The following is a 22,509-nucleotide window of genomic DNA, read 5'->3' as shown; positions in this document are numbered from 1 at the left end:
GAGAGAGAGAGAGAGAGAGAGAGAGAGAGAGAGAGAGAGAGAGAGAGAGAGAGAGATAGAGACTTGAAAAAAGGGATGAAAAATTTGGGATTGGCAGAGTTGGAGGGAAGAGATGAGAGAAAAATGGAGGGAAGGGAGGGAAGGGGAGGGAAGAGGATTATCATTTAACTATCTATGTGGGTCTTCTCTCTCTCTCTCTCTCTCTTCTGTCATCACCTGTTAGTTTGTGTGTTCGTGTGTGTGTGTATGAGAGAGAGAGAGAGAGAGAGCAAGTATTTTTCATTCTTTTTGTATTATTCTCTCTCTCTCTCTCTCTCTCTCTCTCTCTCTCTCTCTCTCTCTCTCTCCGTTTTCTATTAATGGTCAAAGAAAATGGGACTCGCTCGTATGCTTCAATTAGAGCGTTGTTTGTGTGTTTGTTTGTTTTTCGTACGTTCACATCACTTTCCCGTTTGTTTTTCTAGGTCTGGGTACAATTTGGGTCTCTCTCTCTCTCTCTCTCTCTCTCTCTCTCTCTCTCTCTCTCTCTCTCTCTCTCTCTCTCTCTCTCTCTCTCTCTCTCTCTCTCTCTCTCTCTCCTTACTAATTTTTCCTTCTCTTCTTCTTCTTCTCCTCTTCTTCTTCTCCTCTTCTCTTCCATTTTCTCTTCTTTCTCCTCCATTTCTCTTCCTTTTCCTCCTCTTCTCTTCTCTAATTTCCCTTCTCTTCTTTCTCCTCCATTTCCCTCTTCTTATTTCCCTTCCTTCTGTTCTATTCCATCCGTCTACTTTCTCTTCTTTCCCTTCCCTTTCTCTCTTCTCCTTCCCTACTTTCTCTTCCATTTCTCTCCCTTTTCGTTAATTCCCTTCTATTCTTTCTCTTCCACTTCTCTCTTCTTATTTCCCTTCCTTCTGTTCTATTCCATCCGTCTATTTTCTCTTCTTTCCCTTCCCTTTCTCTCTTCTCCTTCCATACTTTCTCTCCCATTCCATTCCTCTTTTTCCCTTCTTTCTCCTCCACCTCACTCCTCTCCCTCCTTTCCTTCCCTTCCCGTTCCCAATCCTTCATCAAACCCCTTCTTCCCTTCACCGAAACCACAATAACACATTAAAAAACGCAATGTAACAAATTTGAACGCCGGGGGATCGAACCTGTTTCCTCTGAGTCGAATTAGGGGACAGCATACCACCAAGAAACCAATAGCGTATGTGATATTGTGGGGTCATTTTAAAGTGTTGCCAGCTATCGTGAGTATATGCGGGGTCACCTTCCCTTTATGGCTACACTGCGGGGCCGGGGATGTCAATATATAGCGCAAAATATTGACACCTGATTACGTCATTGGTGGTGTGTCTGTTGGTTGGGTGCCCCGACTTCAAAGGCCTTGGTTCGAACCCCGGTTTTCATTGGTGTTATATTATGCTTCCAAACCCCTTAACCCGGTAGCTGCGTGGACCATGTTTCTTAATGGTCCCTCTAAGCGAGAATAATGAGAAAAAATCATCACTCACGCAAACCATTTCATAATATATATCAACGCATTTGTGATCAGTTTATGCATCATCTATTTTGGGGGGTTTATATCATGGCACAAATGTGGTCCGTCGCTGGTACACGGTAAAGCCACAAATTTGGCCCGTCGCTGGTACACGGTAAAGCCACAAATTTGGCCCGTCGCTGGTACACGGTAAAGCCACAAATTTGGCCCGTCGCTGCTACACGGTAAAGCCACAAATTTGGCCCGTCGCTGCTACACGGTAAAGCCACAAATTTGGCCTGTCGCTGGTACACGGTAAAGCCACAAATTTGGCCCGTCGCTGCTACACGGTAAAGCCACAAATTTGGTCCGTCGCTGGTACACGGTAAAGCCACAAATTTGGTCCGTCGCTGCTACACGGTAAAGCCACAAATTTGGCCCGTCGCTGGTACACGGTAAAGCCACAAATTTGGCCCGTCGCTGCTACACGGTAAAGCCACAAATTTGGCCCGTCGCTGCTACACGGTAAAGCCACAAATTTGGCCCGTCGCTGGTACACGGTAAAGCCACAAATTTGACCCGTCGTTGCTACATGGTAAAGCCACAAATTTGGCCCGTCGCTGCTACACGGTAAAGCCACAAATTTGGCCCGTCGCTGCTACACGGTAAAGCCACAAATTTGGCCCGTCGCTGGTACACGGTAAAGCCACAAATTTGGCCCGTCGCTGGTACTGGGTTAAACAGATTCAGCTCCTCTCCTCTATCGCCCCCATCACAAACAACAAGAATATTTTCACTAGGGTAGGGTACGCTCACACATTACCTTTTTCCCCGCACTTGTCAACACCCACCACCACCACCACCACCACCACCAATAACAGTGCTATTTCCACCCCTTCCCTTCCCTTCCCTTCCTTCCTTTCCTCCTTTAACTCATTTCTACTTTTCTTTTGTGGGGGGGAGGCAGGTCATTCATCTTCCAGTCATTTCTTTCTACTTTTTTTTTCTTTCATGCTAACCACTACATTCCACCACCACAACCACCACTATTACTACCATATCACCACTACGTCAACCACCCCCACCATACACCTCCCCCCCCCTTCCATCTCCACTCCCATCTCTAATCCCTGTTCTTCCCTCCCTCCCTTCAACCTTACACAGTCATTTTTTTTTCCTCTGTTTTTTTTCTCTTTCTTCCGCTCCCAACACACACACCTATCACATATTAACAACACCACCACCACCACCACCGAAGCTCCTTTTCCCCATCCTCCATCCCTCGAACCTAACCTTCTCTTCTTTTTCCAGTTCCATTTTGTCTCCATTTTTTTCCTCGTTCTTTCTGTACTATCATTTAACATTACTATGCCACGTCAATCCTTGCATCCCCTAACCTCCCATCCCTCGAACCTAACCCTTCTCTTCTTTTTCAGTTCCATTTCTGTGACCACTTTTTCCTTATTCTTTTCTGTTTTATTCCTTCCTTATTCTTTCTTCACTATTAACATTATTACCCCACGTCAACCCCCCCCCCCCCCCCCAGCACCCTCTTCCTCCTCATCCTCCTTCCCTCGAACCTAACCTTCTCTTCTTTTTCAGTTCCATTTCTGTTTCCACTTTTTTCTCAATCTTTCTTCTTCTATTGCTATTACTGCGCCATGTCAACCCCCCACCCCCAGCTCCCTCTTCCTCCTCATCCTCCATCCCTCGAACCTAACCTTCTCTTCTTTTTCCAGTTCCATTTTGTCTCCACTTTTTTTCCTCATTCTTTCTGTACTATCATTTAACATTACTATGCCACGTCAATCCTTGCATCCCCTAACCTCCCATCCCTCGAACCTAACCCTTCTCTTCTTTTTCCTGTTCCATTTTTGTCTCCATTTTTTTTTTCTCATTCTTTCTGAACAATCACTTTTAACACTACCACACCAACCCCTAACCTCCTATCCCTCGAACCTAACCCTTCTCTTCTTTTCCAGTACTATTTCAGTGTCCCCTTCTTCCTCACCCTCTCTTAACCACCACCACTGCCATTACTACCACCCTCAACCCTAACACCTTCCTCTTCCATTCCTCAAATCTAACCATTCTCTCTCCCTCCCTCCAGTTCCAGGCCGCCTTGCTACAGCGCTGGAATCTGCCCCCGTTCATGTGCGCGTTCTGCCCATTCTTCCAAACCGTGAGCGTCAATGTGTCTGTGTTCACGCTCACCGCAATCGCTGTGGACAGATACAGAGCCATCGTGTTCCCGCTCAGCGCCAGGCCGTCGAAATTCAGGAGCAAGGTGAGAAGAGGAGGAAAACAGGTGCTATGTAGGTAAGGTTAAGGTTAGGAGATGGGTAAGGAAGGCTGCTGAGTATAGATGAAGGTAAGATGAAGGCAGGGAAGGGACGAGAAGGTAAGGAGAGGAAGGAAAGGGAGGAAAGGGAGGAAGGGAGGGAAAGAGGTAAGGAAGGGAGGAAAGGGAGGAAGGGAGGGAAAGAGGTAAGGAAGGGAGTCAAATGCGAAGGTAATATGAGAGAGAGAGAGAGAGAGAGAGAGAGAGAGAGAGAGAGAGAGAGAGAGAGAGAGAGAGAGAGAGAGAGAGAGAGAGAGAGAGAGAGAGAGAGAGAGAGAGAGAGAGAGAGAGAGAGAGAGAGAGAGAGAGAGAAAATAAAGGAGAGAGGAGGATGAGGAAAGAGGGTAATTAAGCTGAAGGAGGAGGAGGAGGAGGAGGAGGAGGGGAGTGTAATTAGATATTTGAATTTGAGAAAGGAGGAAAGTAGGGAGGGAGGAGGAGGAGGAGGAGGAGGAAGAGAGATATGTGAGGAGGGCAAGAGAAGACAGGAGAGAAATGAAGCAAGGAGGAGAAGAAGAAGAAGAAGAAGAAGAAGAAGAAGAAGAATCCTTAGTTTGACGAGGCTTTGGTGGAGGTTGTTGTGTTAGTATTTCCATGGGTAGTGTTATGAGCCTGGTGATAGTTTGACGAGGCTTTGGTGGAGGTTGTTGTGTTAGTATTTCCATGGGTAGTGTTATGAGCCTGGTGATAGTTTGACAAGGCTTTGGTGGAGGTTGTTGTGTTAGTATTTCCATGGGTAGTGTTATGAGCCTGGTGATAGTTTTACAAGGCTTTGGTGGAGGTTGTTGTGTTAGTATTTCCATGGGTAGTGTTATGAGCCTGGTGATAGTCTGACCCTACTTCTGTACCATGAACCTAAAAAAAACATTCATTTGAACCCGTCTAACCTCCTTTGGGACTTTGGGAATAGATGTTGTGACACCCGAACGCGTCTGAGTATGCAAGCTTTAGCCAACCCAAGTCTCATTAATTACTACGTTCGTTATATACTAAAACCACATTCGCACTAAATCCGTCCTCTTTGGGTATTAAAAGCTATACGTGTTCTATACAGGGAGTGAAGGGCGACTTAGTTTCTTTGCACTTTAAAGCAACATAAATATATCGCTTGGCTTTCTAAAACGTTTCTGTCTCTCACATCAACTCTTTCCAAAGGCCAATAAGGAGGTCAACCGGGTTCGAATGAGTGTTTCTTTAGGTTCACGGTACAGAGGAAGGGTCACACTACCACCAGGGTCATAAAACTACCCCTGGAAATGACACCCACTGAAAAACCCTTGTCAAATGTGTTTCTTAGGTTCACGGTACAGAGGAAGGGTCACACTACCACCAGGGTCATAAAACTACCCCTGGAAATGCCCACAACGCCTACGAAAGCCTTGTCAAATATGTGTGTTTCTTAGGTTCACGGTACAGAGGAAGGGTCACACTACCACCAGGGTCATAGACCCACAAAATGCCACACTCTTGAAAACCCTTGTCAAATATGTGTGTTTCTTAGGTTCACGGTACAGAGGAAGGGTCACACTACCACCAGGGTCATAGAACTACCCCTGGAAATGCCCACAACTCCTACGAAACCCTTGTCAAATGTGTGTTTCTTAGGTTCATGGTACAGAGGAAGGGTCACACTACCACCAGGGTCATAAAACTACCCCTGGAAATGCCCACAACTCCTACGAAACCCTTGTCAAATGTGTGTTTCTTAGGTTCACGGTACAGAGGAAGGGTCAAACTACCACCAGGGTCATAGAACTACCCCTGGAAATGCCCACAACTCTTACGAAACCCTTGTCAAATGTGTGTTTCTTAGGTTCACGGTACAGAGGAAGGGCCACACTACCACCAGGGCCATAGAACTACCCCTGGAAATGCCCCAAACTCCTACGAAACCCTTGTCAAATGTGTGTTTCTTAGGTTCACGGTACAGAGGAAGGGTCAAACTACCGCCAGGGCCATAAAACTACCCTTGGAAATATGTGTGTTTCTTAGGTTCATGGTACAGAGGAAGGGTCACACTACCACCAGGGCCATAAAACTACCCCTGGAAATGCCCGAAACTCCCATGAAAGCCTTGACAAATGTGTGTATGCTTGGGAGACGAAATGTTTAAGAAAATTATATTAAATTCGTAGCGTTTGAATAATAAGCTGAGAGAGTTCTTGTGTTAGGATGGAAATGCAAGCGGTAGAGTGAGGCTTTCTGTTGGCAGCGTTTTCCATATTCCTTCCTTCCTGTTTCGGCGCCTAGGGAGTGTTTGAGTGAGAGGAGGAGGAGGAGGAGGAGGAGGAGGAAGAAGAAGAAAAAGAAGAAGAAGAAGAAGAAGAAAGAGAAAGAGGAAGAAAAGGAGAGAGAGGAGAAAGAAAATGCAAAAAAAATGAAAATGAAAAAATGAAGAAAAAGAAAGACAAAGAGGAAGAAGAAGAAGAAGAGAAGAAGAAGAAGAAGAAGAAGAAGAAGAAGAAGAAGAAGAGAAGGAAAATGAGGAAGAGAAAGAAGAAGAAAAAGAGAAGGAGGACAATTCTGAGCAGGACGAGGAGGAGGAGGAAGAAGAGGAGGAGGAAGAGGAAGAGGAAGAGGAGAAAAATATAAGATTAATTAAAAATGACAAAGATGGATTACAAAGAGGAAGAGGAAGAGGAAGAAAAAAAAGAAGGAAGAAAAAGAAAACAAGAAAACAAAAAAGGCAAAAAAACATGAAAAAAAAAATCAGAGAGAGAGAGAGAGAGAGAGAGAGAGAGAGAGAGAGAGAGAGAGAGAGAGAGAGAGAGAGAGAGAGAGAGAGGTTTACATTCTCTTTAAAGGGATTCAACTTAACGTGTGATTCTGAATGCAAATTGTTACATATGAATATAAGGAGGAGGAGGAGGAGGAGGAGGAGGTTGAGGAGGGGAGGAAGGAAGGAAGACCAGAGATAGGCAGGGTAAGGAAGGAAGAGGAAGGGAAAGGAAAAACCCTGCCAGTTTCACCCCGTTTCATCACGTTTCACCCTGACGCACCCTAGATCACAGTTTTACCCTAAGTTTCACCCCTAAGTTCCCCTGTTTCACTCAAGTTTCACCCTTTAGTCACAAACTTTGCTTCGGTTTATCCTGTTTCACCCTAAGTTTCACCAAGTTTCACCGCATAAGTATCCGTGTTTCACTTCAAGCTTCACCCCAAGTTTCACCCCCTAAGTCCCTCTGTTTCACTCAAGTTTCACCCATAAGTCACAAAGCTTGCCTCAGTTTATCCTGTTTCACCCTAAGTTTCACCAAGTTTCACCCCATAAGTATCCCTGTTTCACTTAATTTTCACCCTTAAGTCACAAAGTTTGCCTCCGTTTATCGTGTTTCACTAAGTTTCACCAAGTTTCACCCTAAGTTTCACCCCCTAAGTCCCCCTGTTTCACTCAAGTTTCACCCTTAAGTCACAAAGCTTGCCTCAGTTTATCCTGTTTCACCCTAAGTTTCACCAAGTTTCACTGAGTTTCACCCCGTTTCACACCAAGTTTCACACCGTTTCACCCAAGTTTCACCCCGTTTCACCTAAGTTTCACCCCGTTTCACCCTCTCCCCCAGGTGGTGATCCTGTCCATCTGGCTGTTCAGCGTCACCCTGGCCGTGCCCAACGCCATCGTGCCCAGGGTCATACAGAAGATGAACCCACGCACGGGGGAGCTCAAGCCTGTCTGCGATATGGTGAGTTTCTCTTTTTTTTTTTCTCAATTTCTAGGCCAGCTACGAGGGACTGGGTGCTGGGCAGAGTTGTGGACCAGGGTCGTTGTGGAGCATCCATTGGTAATACCAGGGTCACTGACCTTGTTTTTGCTGATGATGCAGTAATCCTGGCAGAGTCGCTGGAGGTCTTGGTGATGGTTCTCGAGGCACTGCACGAGGAGGTGAAGCCCTTGGGCCAAGTCCAAGGTACAGGTGTTTGGAGGCTTGCTTGATGAAACAGTACAGTCTGTCCATGTAGTGGCGAGGTCGTTTATATCTCAGAAAGTTTCACGAATCATGGTAGCGTAGTTAATAACAACTGTGAGTCTCGCCAGGAAGTCTTACGGCGGATTGGCCTGGCCCACGGTGTTATGGACTCGCTCAGCACGAGTATATGGCGTTGTCGATACCTGTGTAGAAGGACAAAGATCCGGATCTTCAAGTCCCTTGTGCTCCCTGTCTTACTCCGTGGCTGTGAATGATGGACACTGAATAAGGGCTTGGAGAGGTGGATTGATGCCTTTGGTAATAAGTGTCTTCGTAGAATCTTGGGATATCACTGGAACGACTTTGTGTCAAACCGGCGACTACTCCGTGAGACTGATTCGACATATATTACCTGCAAAGTCCGTCAACGCCAACTCCGGCTATACGGGCACGTGGCACGTTTTCCGGAAGCTGATCCTGCTCATCGGGTTGTCTCTGTAAGGGAGGAGGAGGCCAAGGGGACGCCCACGGAGTTCATGGATTGAGCAAGTCGATAGATCCTGCCGGGAGGTACTCGGGGTGGGAAGGGGCCTGCATGGAGACTCGCCCGGAGAGACCCCCGGGCTTGGCGTCGTAGGGTGGGCGAGGCGACGCGCCCCCCGGCGTATGCCCCCATTGATCGATTGACTAATACGAGGGTGGGGATGGTCTCTATTTAAAGCACAAGGCCTCTACTTCCCTCCACGTGAAAAGCGGTGGAGGAAAGGTGGAGGGAAAGTGGAGAAATAAAGGAAAATATGGAGGGAAGTGGACCAGCTGGGAGGAGGAGGTAATGAAAGAGGATGATGATGATGATGACGATGAGGAGGAGGAAGAAAAAGAGGAGGAAGAAGAGGAAGAGGAAAAGGGAATAAGGAGGAAGAGGAGGAGGAAGACGAAGAGGAAGACGAAGAGGAAGAGGAAGAGTTGAGCTGGTTAAAAAGGAGGAAGACGAAAGAGGAAGAGGAGAAAAGAAAAAAATATATATACCAAAGAAGGAGGAGGAGAAGGAGGAGAAGAGATAAATGAATCGGTGAGAAAAAGGGAGAAGGGAGGAGGAGGAGGAGGAGGAGGAGGAGGAGGAAGGAAGAGGAGGAGGAGGATTAAGGAGGAGATAATGAGGAGAAAAATACGGAAGATGACAATGTTTGCGTGTGGAGAAGGAGGAGGAGGAGGAGGAGGAGGAGGAAGGAAGAGGAGGAGGAGGAGGAAGGGAAGGAAGAGGAAAAAAGGGAAGGAAGGAAGGGAAGGAAGGATGGAAGGGAGGAAGGGAAGGAAGGAAGGGAGGAAGGAAGGGGAAGGAAGGGAAGGAGGAAGGAAGGAAGGAAAGGGAAGGGAAGGAAGGAGAGGAAGGAAGGAAGGGAAGGAAGGAGGAAGGAGAAGGAATGGAATGGAAGGGAAGGGAAGGAAGGAGAGGAAGGAAGGAAGAGAAGGAGAGGAAGGAAGGAAAGGAAGGGAAAGGAAGGGAAGGAAGGAAGGAAGGGAAGGAAGGAAGGAAGGAAGGAAGGGAAGGAAGGAAGGAAGGAAGGGAAGGAAGGAAGGAAGGAAGGGAAGGAAGGAAGGAGAGAAGGAGGAAGGAAGGAAGAGAGAGGAAGGAAAGGACGGAAGGAAGGAAGGAAGAGAAGGAAGGGAAGGGAAGGAAGAAGAGGAGAAGGAAGGGAGGAAGGGAGGAAGAGAAGGAAGGAAAGGGAAGGAAGGGAAGGGAAGGAAGGAAGGAAGGAAGGGAAGGGAAGGAGAGGAAGGGAAGGAAGGAAGGGAAGGAGGAAGAGGAAGAGGAAGGAAGGAAGGGAAGGAAAGGAGATGAAAAAGGAGGAAGAGAGAACGGAAGAGAAGGGAAGGGAAGAGAAGGAAAGGGAAGGAAAGGTAAAGGAAAGGAACAATGGTAGACAATGATATCGGTGTATAGTTTGCTAATAGGGAGAGAAGGGAGTGGAGAGAGGGAGGGAGAGAGAGGGGAGGTAGGAAGGGTGTGTGTGAGGAAGGAGGGAAACAAAGAGAGAGAGAGAGATAATGAGGAGAGGAGAAGGAGGAGAGAGAGAGAATTCTGAGGAAAGGAAGGGAAAGAAAAGGAAAAGAAGGGAAGGGGACGACCCGAGAAAGGTTTTAATTCCACCTCTCCACCTGGTCCTCTGTCTGGTGTTAGTGTGCTCCATCCCTCCCCGGCAAAGGTTCTAATTCCACCTCTCCACCTGGTCCTCTGTCTGGTGTTAGTGTGCTCCATCCCGCCCCGGCAAAGGTTCTAATTCCACCTCTCCACCTGGTCCTCTGTCTGGTGTTAGTGTGCTCCATCCCACCCCGGCAAAGGTTCTAATTCCACCTCTCAACCTTTCTGTCTGGTGTTAGTGTGCTCCATCCCGCCCCGGCAAAGGTTCAAACTCCACCTCTCCACCTGGTCCTCTGTCTGGTGTTAGTGTGCTCCATCCCGCCCCGGCAAAGGTTCTAATTCCACCTCCACCTGGTCCTCTGTCTGGTGTTAGTGTGCTCCATCCCGCCCCGGCAAAGGTTCTAATTCCACCTCTCCACCTGGTCCTCTGTCTGGTGTTAGTGTGCTCCATCCCGCCCCGGCAAAGGTTCAAACTCCACCTCTCCACCTGGTCCTCTGTCTGGTGTTAGTGTGCTCCATCCCACCCCGGCAAAGGTTCTAATTCCACCTCTCCACCTGGTCCTCTGTCTGGTGTTAGTGTGCTCCATCCCACCCCGGCAAAGGTTCTAATTCCACCTCTCCACCTGGTCCTCTGTCTGGTTAGTGCTGCCCATCCCGCCCCTGCAAAGGTTCAAACTCCATCTCAACCTTTCTGTCTGTGGTGTGCTCCATCCCACCCCGGCAAAGGTTCACACACACACACACACACACACACACACACACACACACACACACACACACACACACACACTCAAAAACTGTATAATATCTGGCTCGCTACGTTTCCTATAGTTCCCCCTGACAGATCCCTTTAGGCTCAAGAAGGCCTCCCCTCCGCTTGGCAATTACTAGAAGGGTTGTGTGTCAATATAAACATATCACCGATACTAAGAGAGGGTGGACGCCAATACTTCCGCCAATATTAAATGTGTTAACAAATGAGTGTAAGGAACCGCCATGATGCAGGAGTAAGGATGGATAATGGGGGATAGAGGAGATGGAGGAATAAGAGAAGGATAATGAAGGAGAAATTGAAAGTTAAAGGAAGGGAAGGAGATGAAAATGAAGGAAGGTTAAAGGAAGGGAAGGAGAGGAAAGTGAAGGAAAGTTAAAGGAAGGGAAGGAGATGAAAATGAAGGAAGGTTAAAGGAAGGGAAGGAGAGGAAAATGAAGGAAGATTAAAGGAAGGGAAGGAAATGAAAATGAAGGAAAGTTAAAGGAAGGGAAGGAGATGAAAGTGAAGGAAAGTTAAAGGAAGGGAAGGAGAGGAAAATGAAGGAAAGTTAAAGGAAGGGAAGGAGATGAAAGTGAAGGAAAGTTAAAGGAAGGGAAGGAGATGAAAGTGAAGGAAAGTTAAAGGAAGGGAAGGAGAGGAAAATGAAGGAAAGTTAAAGGAAGGGAAGGAGATGAAAGTGAAGGAAAGTTAAAGGAAGGGAAGGAGAGGAAAATGAAGGAAAGAAGAAAGGAAGGGAAGGAGAGGAAATGAAGGAAAGTTAAAGGAAGGTAAGGAGATGAAAGTGAAGGAAAGTTAAAGGAAGGGAAGGAGATGAAAGTGAAGGAAAGTTAAAGGAAGGGAAGGAGAGGAAAATGAAGGAGAGTTAAAGGAAGGAAAGGAGAGGAAAGTGAAGGAAAGTTAAAGGAAGGGAAGGAGAGGAAAATGAAGGAAAGTTAAAGGAAGGGAAGGAGATGAAATTGAAGGAAAGTTAAAGGAAGGGAAGGAGAGGAAAATGAAGGAAAGTTAAAGGAAGGGAAGGAGATGAAATTGAAGGAATGTTAAAGGAAGGGAAGGAAAGGAAAATGAAGGAAAGTTAAAGGAAGGGAAGGAGAGGAAAATGAAGGAAAGTTGAAGGAATGAAAGGAGAGGAAAATGAAGGAAAGTTAAAGGAAGGAAGGAGAGGAAAATGAAGGAAAGTAAAAGGACGGGCAGGAGAGGAAAGTGAAGGAAAGAAGGAAGGAAGGAGAGGAAAATGAAGGAAAGAAGGAAGGAAGGAGAGAAAATTAAATAAAGAAGGAAGGGAAGGAGAGGAAATGAAGGAAAGTTAAAGGAAGGAAGGAGAGGAAAATGAAGGAAAGTTAAAGGAAGGGAAGGAGATGAAAATGAAGGAAAGTTGAAGGAAGGAAAGGAGAGGAAAATGAAGGAAAGTTAAAGGAAGGGAAGGAGATGAAAGTGAAGGAAAGTTAAAGGAAGGGAAGGAGATGAAAGTGAAGGAAAGTTAAAGGAAGGGAAGGAGAGGAAAATGAAGGAAAGTTAAAGGAAGGGAAGGAGATGAAAATGAAGGAAAGTTAAAGGAAGGGAAGGAGATGAAAATGAAGGAAAGTTAAAGGAAGGGAAGGAGATGAAAATGAAGGAAAGTTAAAGGAAGGGAAGGAGAGGAAAATGAAGGAAAGTTAAAGGAAGGAAGGAGATGAAAGAAGGAAAGAAAGGAAGGGAAGGAGAGGAAAATGAAGGAAAGTTAAAGGAAGGAAGGAGATGAAAATGAAGGAAAGTTAAAGGAAGGAAGGAGATGAAAATGAAGGAAAGTTAAAGGAAGGAAGGAGAGGAAAATGAAGGAAAAAGGAAGGAAGGAGAGGAAAGTGAAGGAAAGTTAAAGGAAGGGAAGGAGAGGAAAATGAAGGAAAGTTAAAGGAAGGGAAGGAGAGGAAAATGAAGGAAAATGAAGGAAGGGAAGGAGATGAAAATGAAGGAAGGTTAAAGGAAGGGAAGGAGATGAAAATGAAGGAAAGTTAAAGGAAGGGAAGGAAATGAAAATGAAGGAAAGTTAAAGGAAGGGAAGGAGAGGAAAATGAAGGAAAGTTAAAGGAAGGGAAGGAGAGGAAAATGAAGGAAAGTTAAAGGAAGGGAAGGAGATGAAAATGAAGGAAGGTTAAAGGAAGGGAAGGAGATGAAAATGAAGGAAAGTTAAAGGAAGGGAAGGAGAGGAAAATGAAGGAAAGTTAAAGGAAGGGAAGGAGAGGAAAATGAAGGAAAGTTAAAGGAAGGGAAGGAGATGAAAGTGAAGGAAAGTTAAAGGAAGGGAAGGAGATGAAAATGAAGGAAAGTTAAAGGAAGGGAAGGAGAGGAAAATGAAGGAAAGTTAAAGGAAGGGAAGGAGAGGAAAATGAAGGAAAGTTAAAGGAAGGGAAGGAGAGGAAAATGAAGGAAAGTTAAAGGAAGGGAAGGAGATGAAAATGAAGGAAGGTTAAAGGAAGGGAAGGAGAGGAAAATGAAAGTTAAAGGAAGGAAGGGAAGGAGATGAAAAATGAAGGAAAGTTAAAGGAAGGGTAGGAGATGAAAATGAAGGAAAGTTAAAGGAAGGAAAGGAAATGAAAATGAAGGAAAGATTAAAGGAAGGAAGGAGAGAAAATGAAGGAAAAGTTAAAAGGAAGGAAGGACAAAGGAAAAAATCATAGGAAGGAAAAGGAAAAGGAAGGAAAGAAGGAAAAAGGAAATAAGGTCAAGGAAAATAAGGAAGGAAAATAAGGAAAGGAAAATACGAACAAAGGAAATACAGATAGACAGGTAAAGTAAGTAAAAGGAAGAAATGTTACAAATGAAAAATATTAAAGAAAAGGAAAATAAAGGAAAATAAGGTCAGGGGAAAATAAGGACAAAGGGAAAATAAGAACGAAGGGAAGTAAAGAATAAGGAAAATATAGGAAAATAAGGTCAAGGGAAAATAAGATCAGGGAAAATAAGAACAGAGAATTGTAAAGAAAAGGAAAAATAAGGAAATAAGGTCAAGGGAAAATAAGAACAGGGAATTGTAAAGAAAAGGAAAAATAAGGGAAATAAGGTCAAGGGAAAATAAGGTCAGGGAAAATAAGGACAGGGAATTGTAAAGAAAAGGAAAAATAAGGGAAATAAGGTCAAGGGAAAATAAGGTCAGGGAAAATAAGAACAGGGAATTGTAAAGAAAAGGAAAAATAAGGGAAATAAGGTCAAGGGAAAATAAGGTCAGGGAAAATAAGACCATAGGGAATTGTAAAGAAAAGGAAAAATAAGGGAAATAAGGTCAAGGGAAAATAAGGTCAGGGGAAATAAGGACATAGGGAATAGTAGAGAAAAGGAAAAAAAGGAAAATAAGGTCAAAGGGAAAATAAGAACATAGGAAATAGTAAAGAAAAAGGAAATATAAGGAAAATAATGTCGAGAATAAATAGAAAAGGAAAAATAAGGAAAATAAAAAACAAAAGAGAAATAAAAATAAAAACAAAGGAAAATAAAGGAAAATAAGGTCAGGGGAAAATAAGGTCAGGGGAAAATAAGACCATAGGGAATAGTTAAGAAAAGGAAAATAAAGGAAAATAAGGTCAGGGGAAAATAAGGTCAGGGAAAAATAAGGACAAATAAAGACAAAGGGAAAACAAGGACTAAGGGAAAATACGAATGAAGGGAAGTAAAGAATAAGGAAAATATAGGAAAATAAGGTCAAGGGAAAATAAGGAAAAAAATAACAAGAAAAGGAAAAAGAGAAAAACAAGGAAAGAAGGAAAATGACTAAAGAAAACAAAAAAGGACAAACGAAAAGAAGATGAAAAAAAATAAGAAAAAAAGCGATATCTCAATACACACACACACACACACACACACACACACACACACACACACACACACACACACACACACACACACACACACCACCACTCCACTGTCTGGTGTTAGTGAGCCCATCACAGACATCGGAGAACAAAGGTTCAAATTCCACCTCTCCACCTGGTCCCCTGTCTGGTGTTAGTGTGCTCCATCCTGCCCCGGCAAAGGTTCTAACCACCTCCACCTGGTCCTCTGTCTGGTGTTAGTGTGCTCCATCCTGCCCTGGCAAAGGTTCTAATTCCACCTCTCCACCTGGTCCTCTTTCTGGTGTTAGTGTGCTCCATCCTGCCCCTGGCAAAGGTTCCACCTCCACCTGGTCCTCTGTCTGGTGTTAGTGTGCTCCATCCTGCCCCGGCAAAGGTTCTAATTCCACCTCTCCACCTGGTCCTCTGTCTGGTGTTAGTGTGCTCCATCCCGCCCCGGCAAAGGTTCTAATTCCACCTCTCCACCTGGTCCTCTGTCTGGTGTTAGTGTGCTCCATCCTGCCCCGGCAAAGGTTCTAATTCCACCTCTCCACCTGGTCCTCTGTCTGGTGTTAGTGTGCTCCATCCTGCCCCGGCAAAGGTTCTAATTCCACCTCTCCACCTGGTCCTCTGTCTGGTGTTAGTGTGCTCCATCCTGCCCCGGCAAAGGTTCTAATTCCACCTCTCCACCTGGTCCTCTGTCTGGTGTTAGTGTGCTCCATCCCGCCCCGGCAAAGGTTCTAATTCCACCTCTCCACCTGGTCCTTTGGTACTAAACACACACTTATGAAAAGGTATTAGGCAAAGGATATTAAACCACTAAGCAACACATATAGGTCATAGGTATAGATGGATTAGCTACGATTAAAACTTAAACCAATAGATCGCAAATACAAATGGAATCATACTTTTAGGCTAGTTCGTAAAAAAAAAATAGACATACACAAATTAAAAGGCAACTCCAGGTTCACAAAGATACTAGAAAGCTTAAGAATGAAATAAATGAATGAGGAAATATAGGAAAATAAAGGAAAAACGGGGAAAGGAAAGGAGAATTAAGAGAAAGGAAAGGAAGAAGAAGGGAAATGAAGAGTTTGACAAAAGTTCTGCTCTGTGATCCCCCAAAAAAAGAAGGAAAAGGGAAGGAAAATGGGAAGAAGAGAAACGAACACAATGATCTAGACAACACAAAATACATCGGTAAATATTTCACGACACAAATTTGTCATGAAAACTAAACACAGAAATATAATGGAAACTATATAAGACAGCATGATAAGACACCTTCGCTTCTAACATCAACTATTTCTAAAGGTCAAAGAGGGAGGCAATTGAGTTATAATGAGTGTTTCTTAAAGTTCACGGTACAGAAGAAGGGTCACACTACATCAGGTCCAAAAACTACTCCTGGAAATGCCCACAACTCCTAGGAAAGCCTTGTCAAATAGGTGAGCTTAAGCGACAAAATGTTTAGTAGTCACGGCCCATAGGTCTTCAAAGAGGATATTAATTAAACCAACCTCAAACACACAGAGATAAAGGAAAGAGTAAGGTCAACGCTTCTCAGTCATTTCAATTTGTAACTTCTAATTCTTTCATTCTTTCATTCGCTCCTTTCTTCCTCTCCTTCCAATTCTCTTTCATCTTCCCTTCCCTTCCCTTCCCTTCCCTTCCCTTCCCTTCTCTTCGCTTCCGCTCCCTTCCCTTCCCTTTCCTTCCCTACCCTTCTCTTCCTTTCCCTTCCCTTCCCTTCTCTTCCCTTCACTTGCCTTCCCTTCCATTCCCTTCCCTTCCCTTCCGTTCCCTTCCCTTCCGTTCCCTTCCTTTCTCTTATCCACTCCTTTCCCTTCTCTTTCCTCCCCTTCCTTTCCTTGCCCGAAAAACCCACCCATTCACCACCATCACCAAAATCTTACTTATCCACCAATATCTCCTCCATCCTTGAGCTCACCTGTCACCTGGAACGTCCTATCCACCCCGAGTCCTTTGCAATCACGAGGATGTGGATGAGAACCGCGAACGTCCAATGGCACTCAAAAAAATTAGGTAAAAATATAACTGATTCCTGACATGTTCTTCCGCCCCACCGCGCGCCGCTCGTGTCCAAGGCTCCGTCAGTGTTGCCAGACTCTCGTATACTCTTTTCTTTTTATCTTTTATCGTGTTTTTCTATGTGTTTTTTTAGTCTTTTTCCCTCGTGTCTGTATATTTTCCTCCTTTCCTTTCCTTTTCTTTGTTTTCATTGGTCTTTCTTTTTCATAATTACGCTTTGTTATCGTACACCTCCCTATCACTAATGCCGGCTTTTTCTTTTCTTTTTATCTTCTATCGTGTTTTCTGTGTTTTTTAGTCTTTTTCCCTCGTGTCTATATATTTTCCTCCTTTCCTTTCCTTTTCTTTGTTTGCGTTGGTCTTTCTTTTTCATAATTGCACTTTGTTATCGTACACCTCCTTATCAGTAATGCCAGCTTTTTCTTTTCTTTTTATCTTTTATCGTGTTTTTCTATGTGTTTTTTAGTTTTTTTTTCCTCGTGTCTGTATGTTTTCCTCCTTTCCTTTCCTTTTCTTTGTTTTCATTGGTCTTTCTTTTTCATAATTACGCTTTATTATCGTACACCTCCCTATCACTAATGCTAGCTTTTTCTTTTCTTTTTATCTTTTATCGTGTTTTTCTATGTGTTTTTTTTAGTCTTTTTCCCTCTTGTCTATATATTTTCCTCATTTCCTTTCCTTTTCTTTGTTTTCGTTGGTCTTTCTTTTTCATAATTGCACTTTGTTATCGTATACCTCCTTATCAGTAATGCCAGCTTTTTTTTTATCGTGTTTTTCTGTGTGTTTTTAGTCTATATTTTTTTCTCCTTTCCTTTCATTTTCTTTGTTTTCATGGTTCTTTCTTCTTTATAATTACACTTTCTCTATCCTGTTTTCTTATTTTCCTTTCTTCCTCTTTTTACTTACGATCCCTTTTCTCTTTTTCATTCCTTATCTTATCTTCCTTTTCTTTGTTTTCTACTTTTTAATCATATTTCTCTTAAACGTATCGGCTTCCTTTATTCCCGAGGCCAGAGGGAAGATTAAGGTCTGAGAATGTCCTTGGTAACACTGGCTCTCCGGGACTTCGCGTGAGCTGCCTCGGTGACGTCACGAGCTCCCCGCAAGTCACCAGCCAATCACAGGCCTTCTTTTCACTCCCAGCCCCGCTCTCGTGATCCTGGAGTTTGGTATTGCATAAGATAGCGTTTTCCTTTCAATATCCATCATGTGGTTTTGATATATTGTGAATGTGTGGAAATTCTGAATGTCTTACTCGGGGAATGATATAGAGGAAGGAAGGAAGGAAGGAAGGAGGGAGGGAGGGAAGGCTTGGTACAGTTTCTATGGTAACGATATCACGTGATTTTCTGAACTAAAGAAAACGGGAAGACCATTTACAGGGATAACTTTATGAAACTGACTGTCCTTTTTTTGCCCTACTCCTCACACACACACACACGCATATGTTGAAGGTTTTATAATGATTATGAGTGAGAAGTGGAATTGGGTGGGTCATATCATGCGTAAAACTGATAAAAGACAGACAACCAAAGTATCAGAGTGCCTAAATCAGAGAGGACCAGGTGGAGAGGTGGAATTAGAACCTTTGCCGGGGCGGGATGGAGCACACTAACACCAGACAGAGGACCAGGTGGAGAGGTGGAATTAGAACCTTTGCGGGGCGGGATGGAGCACACTAACACCAGACAGGGGACCAGGTGGAGAGGTGGAACTAGAACCTTTGCCGGGGCGGGATGGAGCACACTAACACCAGACAGAGGACCAGGTGGAGAGGTGGAATTAGAACCTTTGCCGGGGCGGGATGGAGCACACTAACACCAGACAGAGGACCAGGTGGAGAGGTGGAACTAGAACCTTTGCCGGGGCGGGATGGAGCACACTAACACCAGACAGAGGACCAGGTGGAGAGGTGGAATTAGAACCTTGCTGGGTGGATGGAGCACACTAACACCAGACAGAGGACCAGGTGGTTAGGTTGAAATAGAACCATTGCCTGGGCGGGATGGAGCACACTAACACCAGACAGAGGACCAGGTGGAGAGGTGGAATTAGAACCTTTGCCGGGGCGGGATGGAGCACACTAACACCAGACAGAGGACCAGGTGGAGAGGTGGAATTAGAACCTTTGAGAGAGAGAGAGAGAGAGAGAGAGAGAGAGAGAGAGAGAGAGAGAGAGAGAGAGAGAGAGAGAGAGAGAGAGAGAGAGAGAGAGAGAGAGAGAGAGAGAGAGAGAGAGAGAAAATTGCCTGTCGCAGCTGAATAACTTGCAAGAGGAGGAGACAACAATGAGAGAGAGAGAGAGAGAGAGAGAGAGAGAGAGAGAGAGAGAGAGAGAGAGAGAGAGAGAGAGAGAGAGTTGTAGTTTATGTAAGTTGATTAAACTTCTTTCTCTCGACATCATTACACGAAAACTGGATTAACATTTCGGGAGTGTGATAATAATGTGTGTGAGAGAGAGAGAGAGAGAGAGAGAGAGAGAGAGAGAGAGAGAGAGAGAGAGAGAGAGAGAGAGAGAGAGAGAGAGAGAGAGAGAGAGAGAGAGATCGTGTGTGTATGCAAAATAAAAACAAGAGTGGTGACCCGATTCGAGAGAGAGAGAGAGAGAGAGAGAGAGAGAGAGAGAGAGAGAGAGAGAGAGAGAGAGAGAGAGAGAGAGAGAGAGAGAGAGAGAGAGCAAACGAAAGAAGAATTAGTGTGTGTTATGCCACTGAGTAATGATACCAGGCGGCGGCGGCAGCGGAGGCGGCGGAGGAGGAGGAGGAGGAGGAGGAGGAGGAGGAGAAATGCTCTTAATGGACAGTCAAATAATCCTAGAAACGGAGAAAATGAGAGATAGAGAGAGAGAGAGAGAGAGAGAGAGAGAGAGAGAGAGAGAGAGAGAGAGAGAGAGAGCAATTGCTACTTTCGATACTAGTAAAGACTTCTAATATAACTTTTCTCTCTCTCTCTCTCTCTCTCTCTCTCTCTCTCAATCACACACACACACACACACACACACACACACACACACACACACACACACACACACACACACACACACACACACACACACACACACACACACACACACAAGTAATAGGCACTTCATTTCGACATGATACAATTAGGATCAAAAAGAACATGTCAGAGAGAGAGAGAGAGAGAGAGAGAGAGAGAGAGAGAGAGAGAGAGAGAGAGAGAGAGAGAGAGAGAGAGAGAGAGAGAGAGAGAGAGAGAGAGAGAATAGATAACAATTTGAGGAAGAAAGAGAAAAAGAAAGAAAGAAAGAAAGAAGGAGAGATAGTAGATAGTTGAAAGAAAATGAAGGATTAAAGAAAAAAAATAAACGAAGAATGAAAGAAAGAAAGAGAGGAAGAAAAAATAGCATGAAGGAAAAAGAAAAGAAAAAAAAAGAAAGAAAAAAGAAAGTCAAGTCAATAAAGAAAGAAATTGTTAAAGAAAAGAAAAAAAAGAAAATGATGGAAAGAAAGAAAGAGAATAAAGAAAGAATAAGAAAAAAAGGAAAAAGAAGAGAAAAGGAAGATAGACAAGGAAGGAAAAAATGATAGAGAGAGAGAGAGAGAGAGAGAGAGAGAGAGAGAGAGAGAGAGAGAGAGAGAGAGAGAGAGAGAGAGAGAGAGAGAGAGAGAGAGAGAGAGAGAGAGAGAGAGAGAATTCAAACAAGCCTCCTCTGATCTCGTCCCCTTTGACAGACAGACAGACAGACAGAGAGAGAGAGAGAGAGAGAGAGAGAGAGAGAGAGAGAGAGAGAGAGAGAGAGAGAGAGAGAGAGAGAGAGAGAGAGAGAGAGAGAGAGAGAGAGAGAGAGAGAGAGAGAGAGAGAGAGAGAATGTGTAAAGATACTTGACAAAATAAATAAGGAGAAGAAAGAGCCGTTTGAGGTTACGAAGAGGAGGAGGAAGAAGAAGAAGAAGAGGAGGAAGAGGAGGAGGAGGAGGAGGAGGAAAAGTGAAATTACAAGAAGAGGAGCAACAAAAAAAACAATAAAGAGTAACGTGGGAAGAGGAAATTAGGAGGAAATGGAAGAGGAAGAAGAGGAAGAGGAGGAGGAGGAAGGGAAGAACAAAGTGAGACAGGAAGAGGATCAGAATCTCAAGTAGGCAGCTTCGGTGAGGAGGAAACATGGAAGCATCGAAGAACAGGCACCAGATGGATTGTAAGGTATTAAGAACATTGGCAGCTTATAACTCTTATGAAACCCTTGTCAAAAATGGTGTTTCTTTGGTTCGTGGTACAGAGGAAGGGTCAAACTACCACCAGGGCCATAAAACTACCCCTGGAAAGGCTTATAACTCTTAGGAAACCCTTGTCAAAAATGGTGTTTCTTTGGTTCGTGGTACAGAGGAAGGGTCAAACTACCACCAGGGCCATAAAACTACCCCTGGAAAGGCTTACAACTCCTACGAAACCCTTGTCAAAATTCTGTTTCTTTGGTTCGTGGTACAGAGGAAGGGTTAAACTACCACCAGGGTCATAAAACTACCCCTTGAAAGACTTATAACTCTTAGGAAACCCTTGTCAAAAATGGTGTTTCTTTGGTTCGTGGTACAGAGGAAGGGTCAAACTACCACCAGGGTCATAAAACTACCCCTGGAAAGGCTTATAACTCTTAGGAAACCCTTGTCAAAAATGGTGTTTCTTTGGTTCGTGGTACAGAGGAAGGGTCAAACTACCACCAGGGCCATAAAACTACCCCTGGAAAGGCTTATAACTCTTAGGAAACCCTTGTCAAAAATGGTGTTTCTTTGGTTCGCGGTACAGAGGAAGGGTTAAGCTACCACCAGGGTCATTAAACTACCCCTTGAAATGCCCCGAACTCCTAGGAAAGCCTTGTCAAATGTGTGTTTTTTGGTTGTGCAGAGGGGAAGGTCAAAAAACCATGAAAGGCTTACAACTCCTACGAAACCCTTGTCAAAATTGTGTGTTTCTTTGGGTCGTGATACAGAGGAAGGGTCAAACTACCACCAGGGTCATTAAACTACCCCTTGAAATGCCCCGGTTCACGGTACAGAAAAAGGGTCGAACTACCACCAGGGCCATAAAACTCGAGTACTTGTTGCTTGAGTTCTCCTGGGAAACTCTTACGTAGTCGGGTCTTTGGGGTTCCATTGGTGTGAATTTTGTCGAGGTATTTTTACACACCTGGTTCGTGTATCGCGCCAGATTTCGTAAACATTGTAGTGTTTATTATTAGTTCTGATGCTAGTTTGGCTTTGTAATTGTACGTTTTGGGGCGGGGTCAGTTAGCCCCTCCGCTGCGATTGGCACGGATTTGGCTTACACTGGTAGCCTGGTAACATGCAGTCCCAGGTCTTTCTCTGCCTCTGTGGTGGATAGTGGAGTGTTTCCCATGTGGTATTGGTGTGCTGGATATCCCCTCACTGGTAGCCTGGTAACATACACTCCCAGGTCTTTCTCTGCCTCTGTGGTGGATAGTGGAGTGTTCCCCATGTGGTATTGGTGTGCTGGATATCCCTTCACTGGTAGCCTGGTAACATACACTCCCAGGTCTTTCTCTGCCTCTGTGGTGGATAGTGGAGTGTTTCCCATGTGGTATTGGTGTGCTGGATATCCCCTCACTGGTAGCCTGGTAACATACACTCCCAGGTCTTTCTCTGCCTCTGTGGTGGATAGTGGAGTGTTTCCCATGTGGTATTGGTGTGCTGGATATCCCTTCACTGGTAGCCTGGTAACATACACTCCCAGGTCTTTCTCTGCCTCTGTGGTGGATAGTGGAGTGTTCCCATGTGGTAGTGGGGTGCGGGATATCCCTCACTGGTAGCCTGGTAACATACACTCCCAGGTCTTTCTGCCTCTGTGGTGGATAGTGGAGTGTTTCCATGTGGTATTGGTGTGCTGGATATCCCTTCACTGGTAGCCTGGTAACATACACTCCCAGGTCTTTCTCTGCCTCTGTGGTGGATAGTGGAGTGTTCCCATGTGGTATTGGTGTGCTGGATATCCCTTCACTGGTAGCCTGGTAACATACACTCCCAGGTCTTTCTCTGCCTCTGTGGTGGATAGTGGAGTGTTC

The 22,509-nt window shown here is 44.7% G+C and overlaps 1 protein-coding gene and 2 long non-coding RNA genes across 7 annotated transcripts in view; 1 reads left to right on the top strand and 2 right to left on the bottom strand.

The window, feature by feature from the left end:
* LOC126994376 (substance-K receptor-like) overlaps window positions 1–22,509 on the top strand; it is a 60,088-nt gene that overhangs the window by 6,260 nt on the left and 31,319 nt on the right. For all 3 annotated transcript variants that reach the window (XM_050853689.1, XM_050853690.1, XM_050853688.1), the window contains exons 2-3: window positions 3,567–3,743; window positions 7,358–7,477. In XM_050853689.1, coding sequence (XP_050709646.1) covers window positions 3,567–3,743; window positions 7,358–7,477 — 297 coding nt within the window. The remainder of the gene's footprint in view (window positions 1–3,566; window positions 3,744–7,357; window positions 7,478–22,509) is intronic.
* The window catches only part of LOC126994377 (uncharacterized), a 74,894-nt gene that overhangs the window by 33,832 nt on the left and 18,553 nt on the right, over window positions 1–22,509 (bottom strand). The window lies entirely within an intron of this gene.
* Window positions 9,852–15,185, bottom strand: LOC126994378 (uncharacterized). 3 transcript variants are annotated; one of them, XR_007749079.1, is made up of 4 exons: window positions 15,111–15,185; window positions 14,839–14,906; window positions 10,325–10,468; window positions 9,852–10,058 (listed from the first exon to the last, which is right to left on the bottom strand). It is a non-coding gene; the product is annotated as an uncharacterized LOC126994378 (long non-coding RNA). The 3 variants fall into 3 exon arrangements; XR_007749078.1 differs by lacking the exon at window positions 15,111–15,185 and adding an exon at window positions 10,191–10,264 and having other exon boundaries at window positions 9,852–10,060; window positions 10,333–10,468; XR_007749080.1 differs by lacking the exon at window positions 14,839–14,906 and having other exon boundaries at window positions 15,111–15,178.

Source organism: Eriocheir sinensis, unplaced genomic scaffold, assembly GCF_024679095.1.
Source record: "Eriocheir sinensis breed Jianghai 21 unplaced genomic scaffold, ASM2467909v1 Scaffold782, whole genome shotgun sequence".
NCBI classification, from domain to species: Eukaryota; Metazoa; Arthropoda; class Malacostraca; order Decapoda; family Varunidae; genus Eriocheir; species Eriocheir sinensis.
The sequence above is the reverse complement of the archived record's forward strand: the minus strand, read 5'-3'. Positions and strand labels throughout refer to the sequence as shown.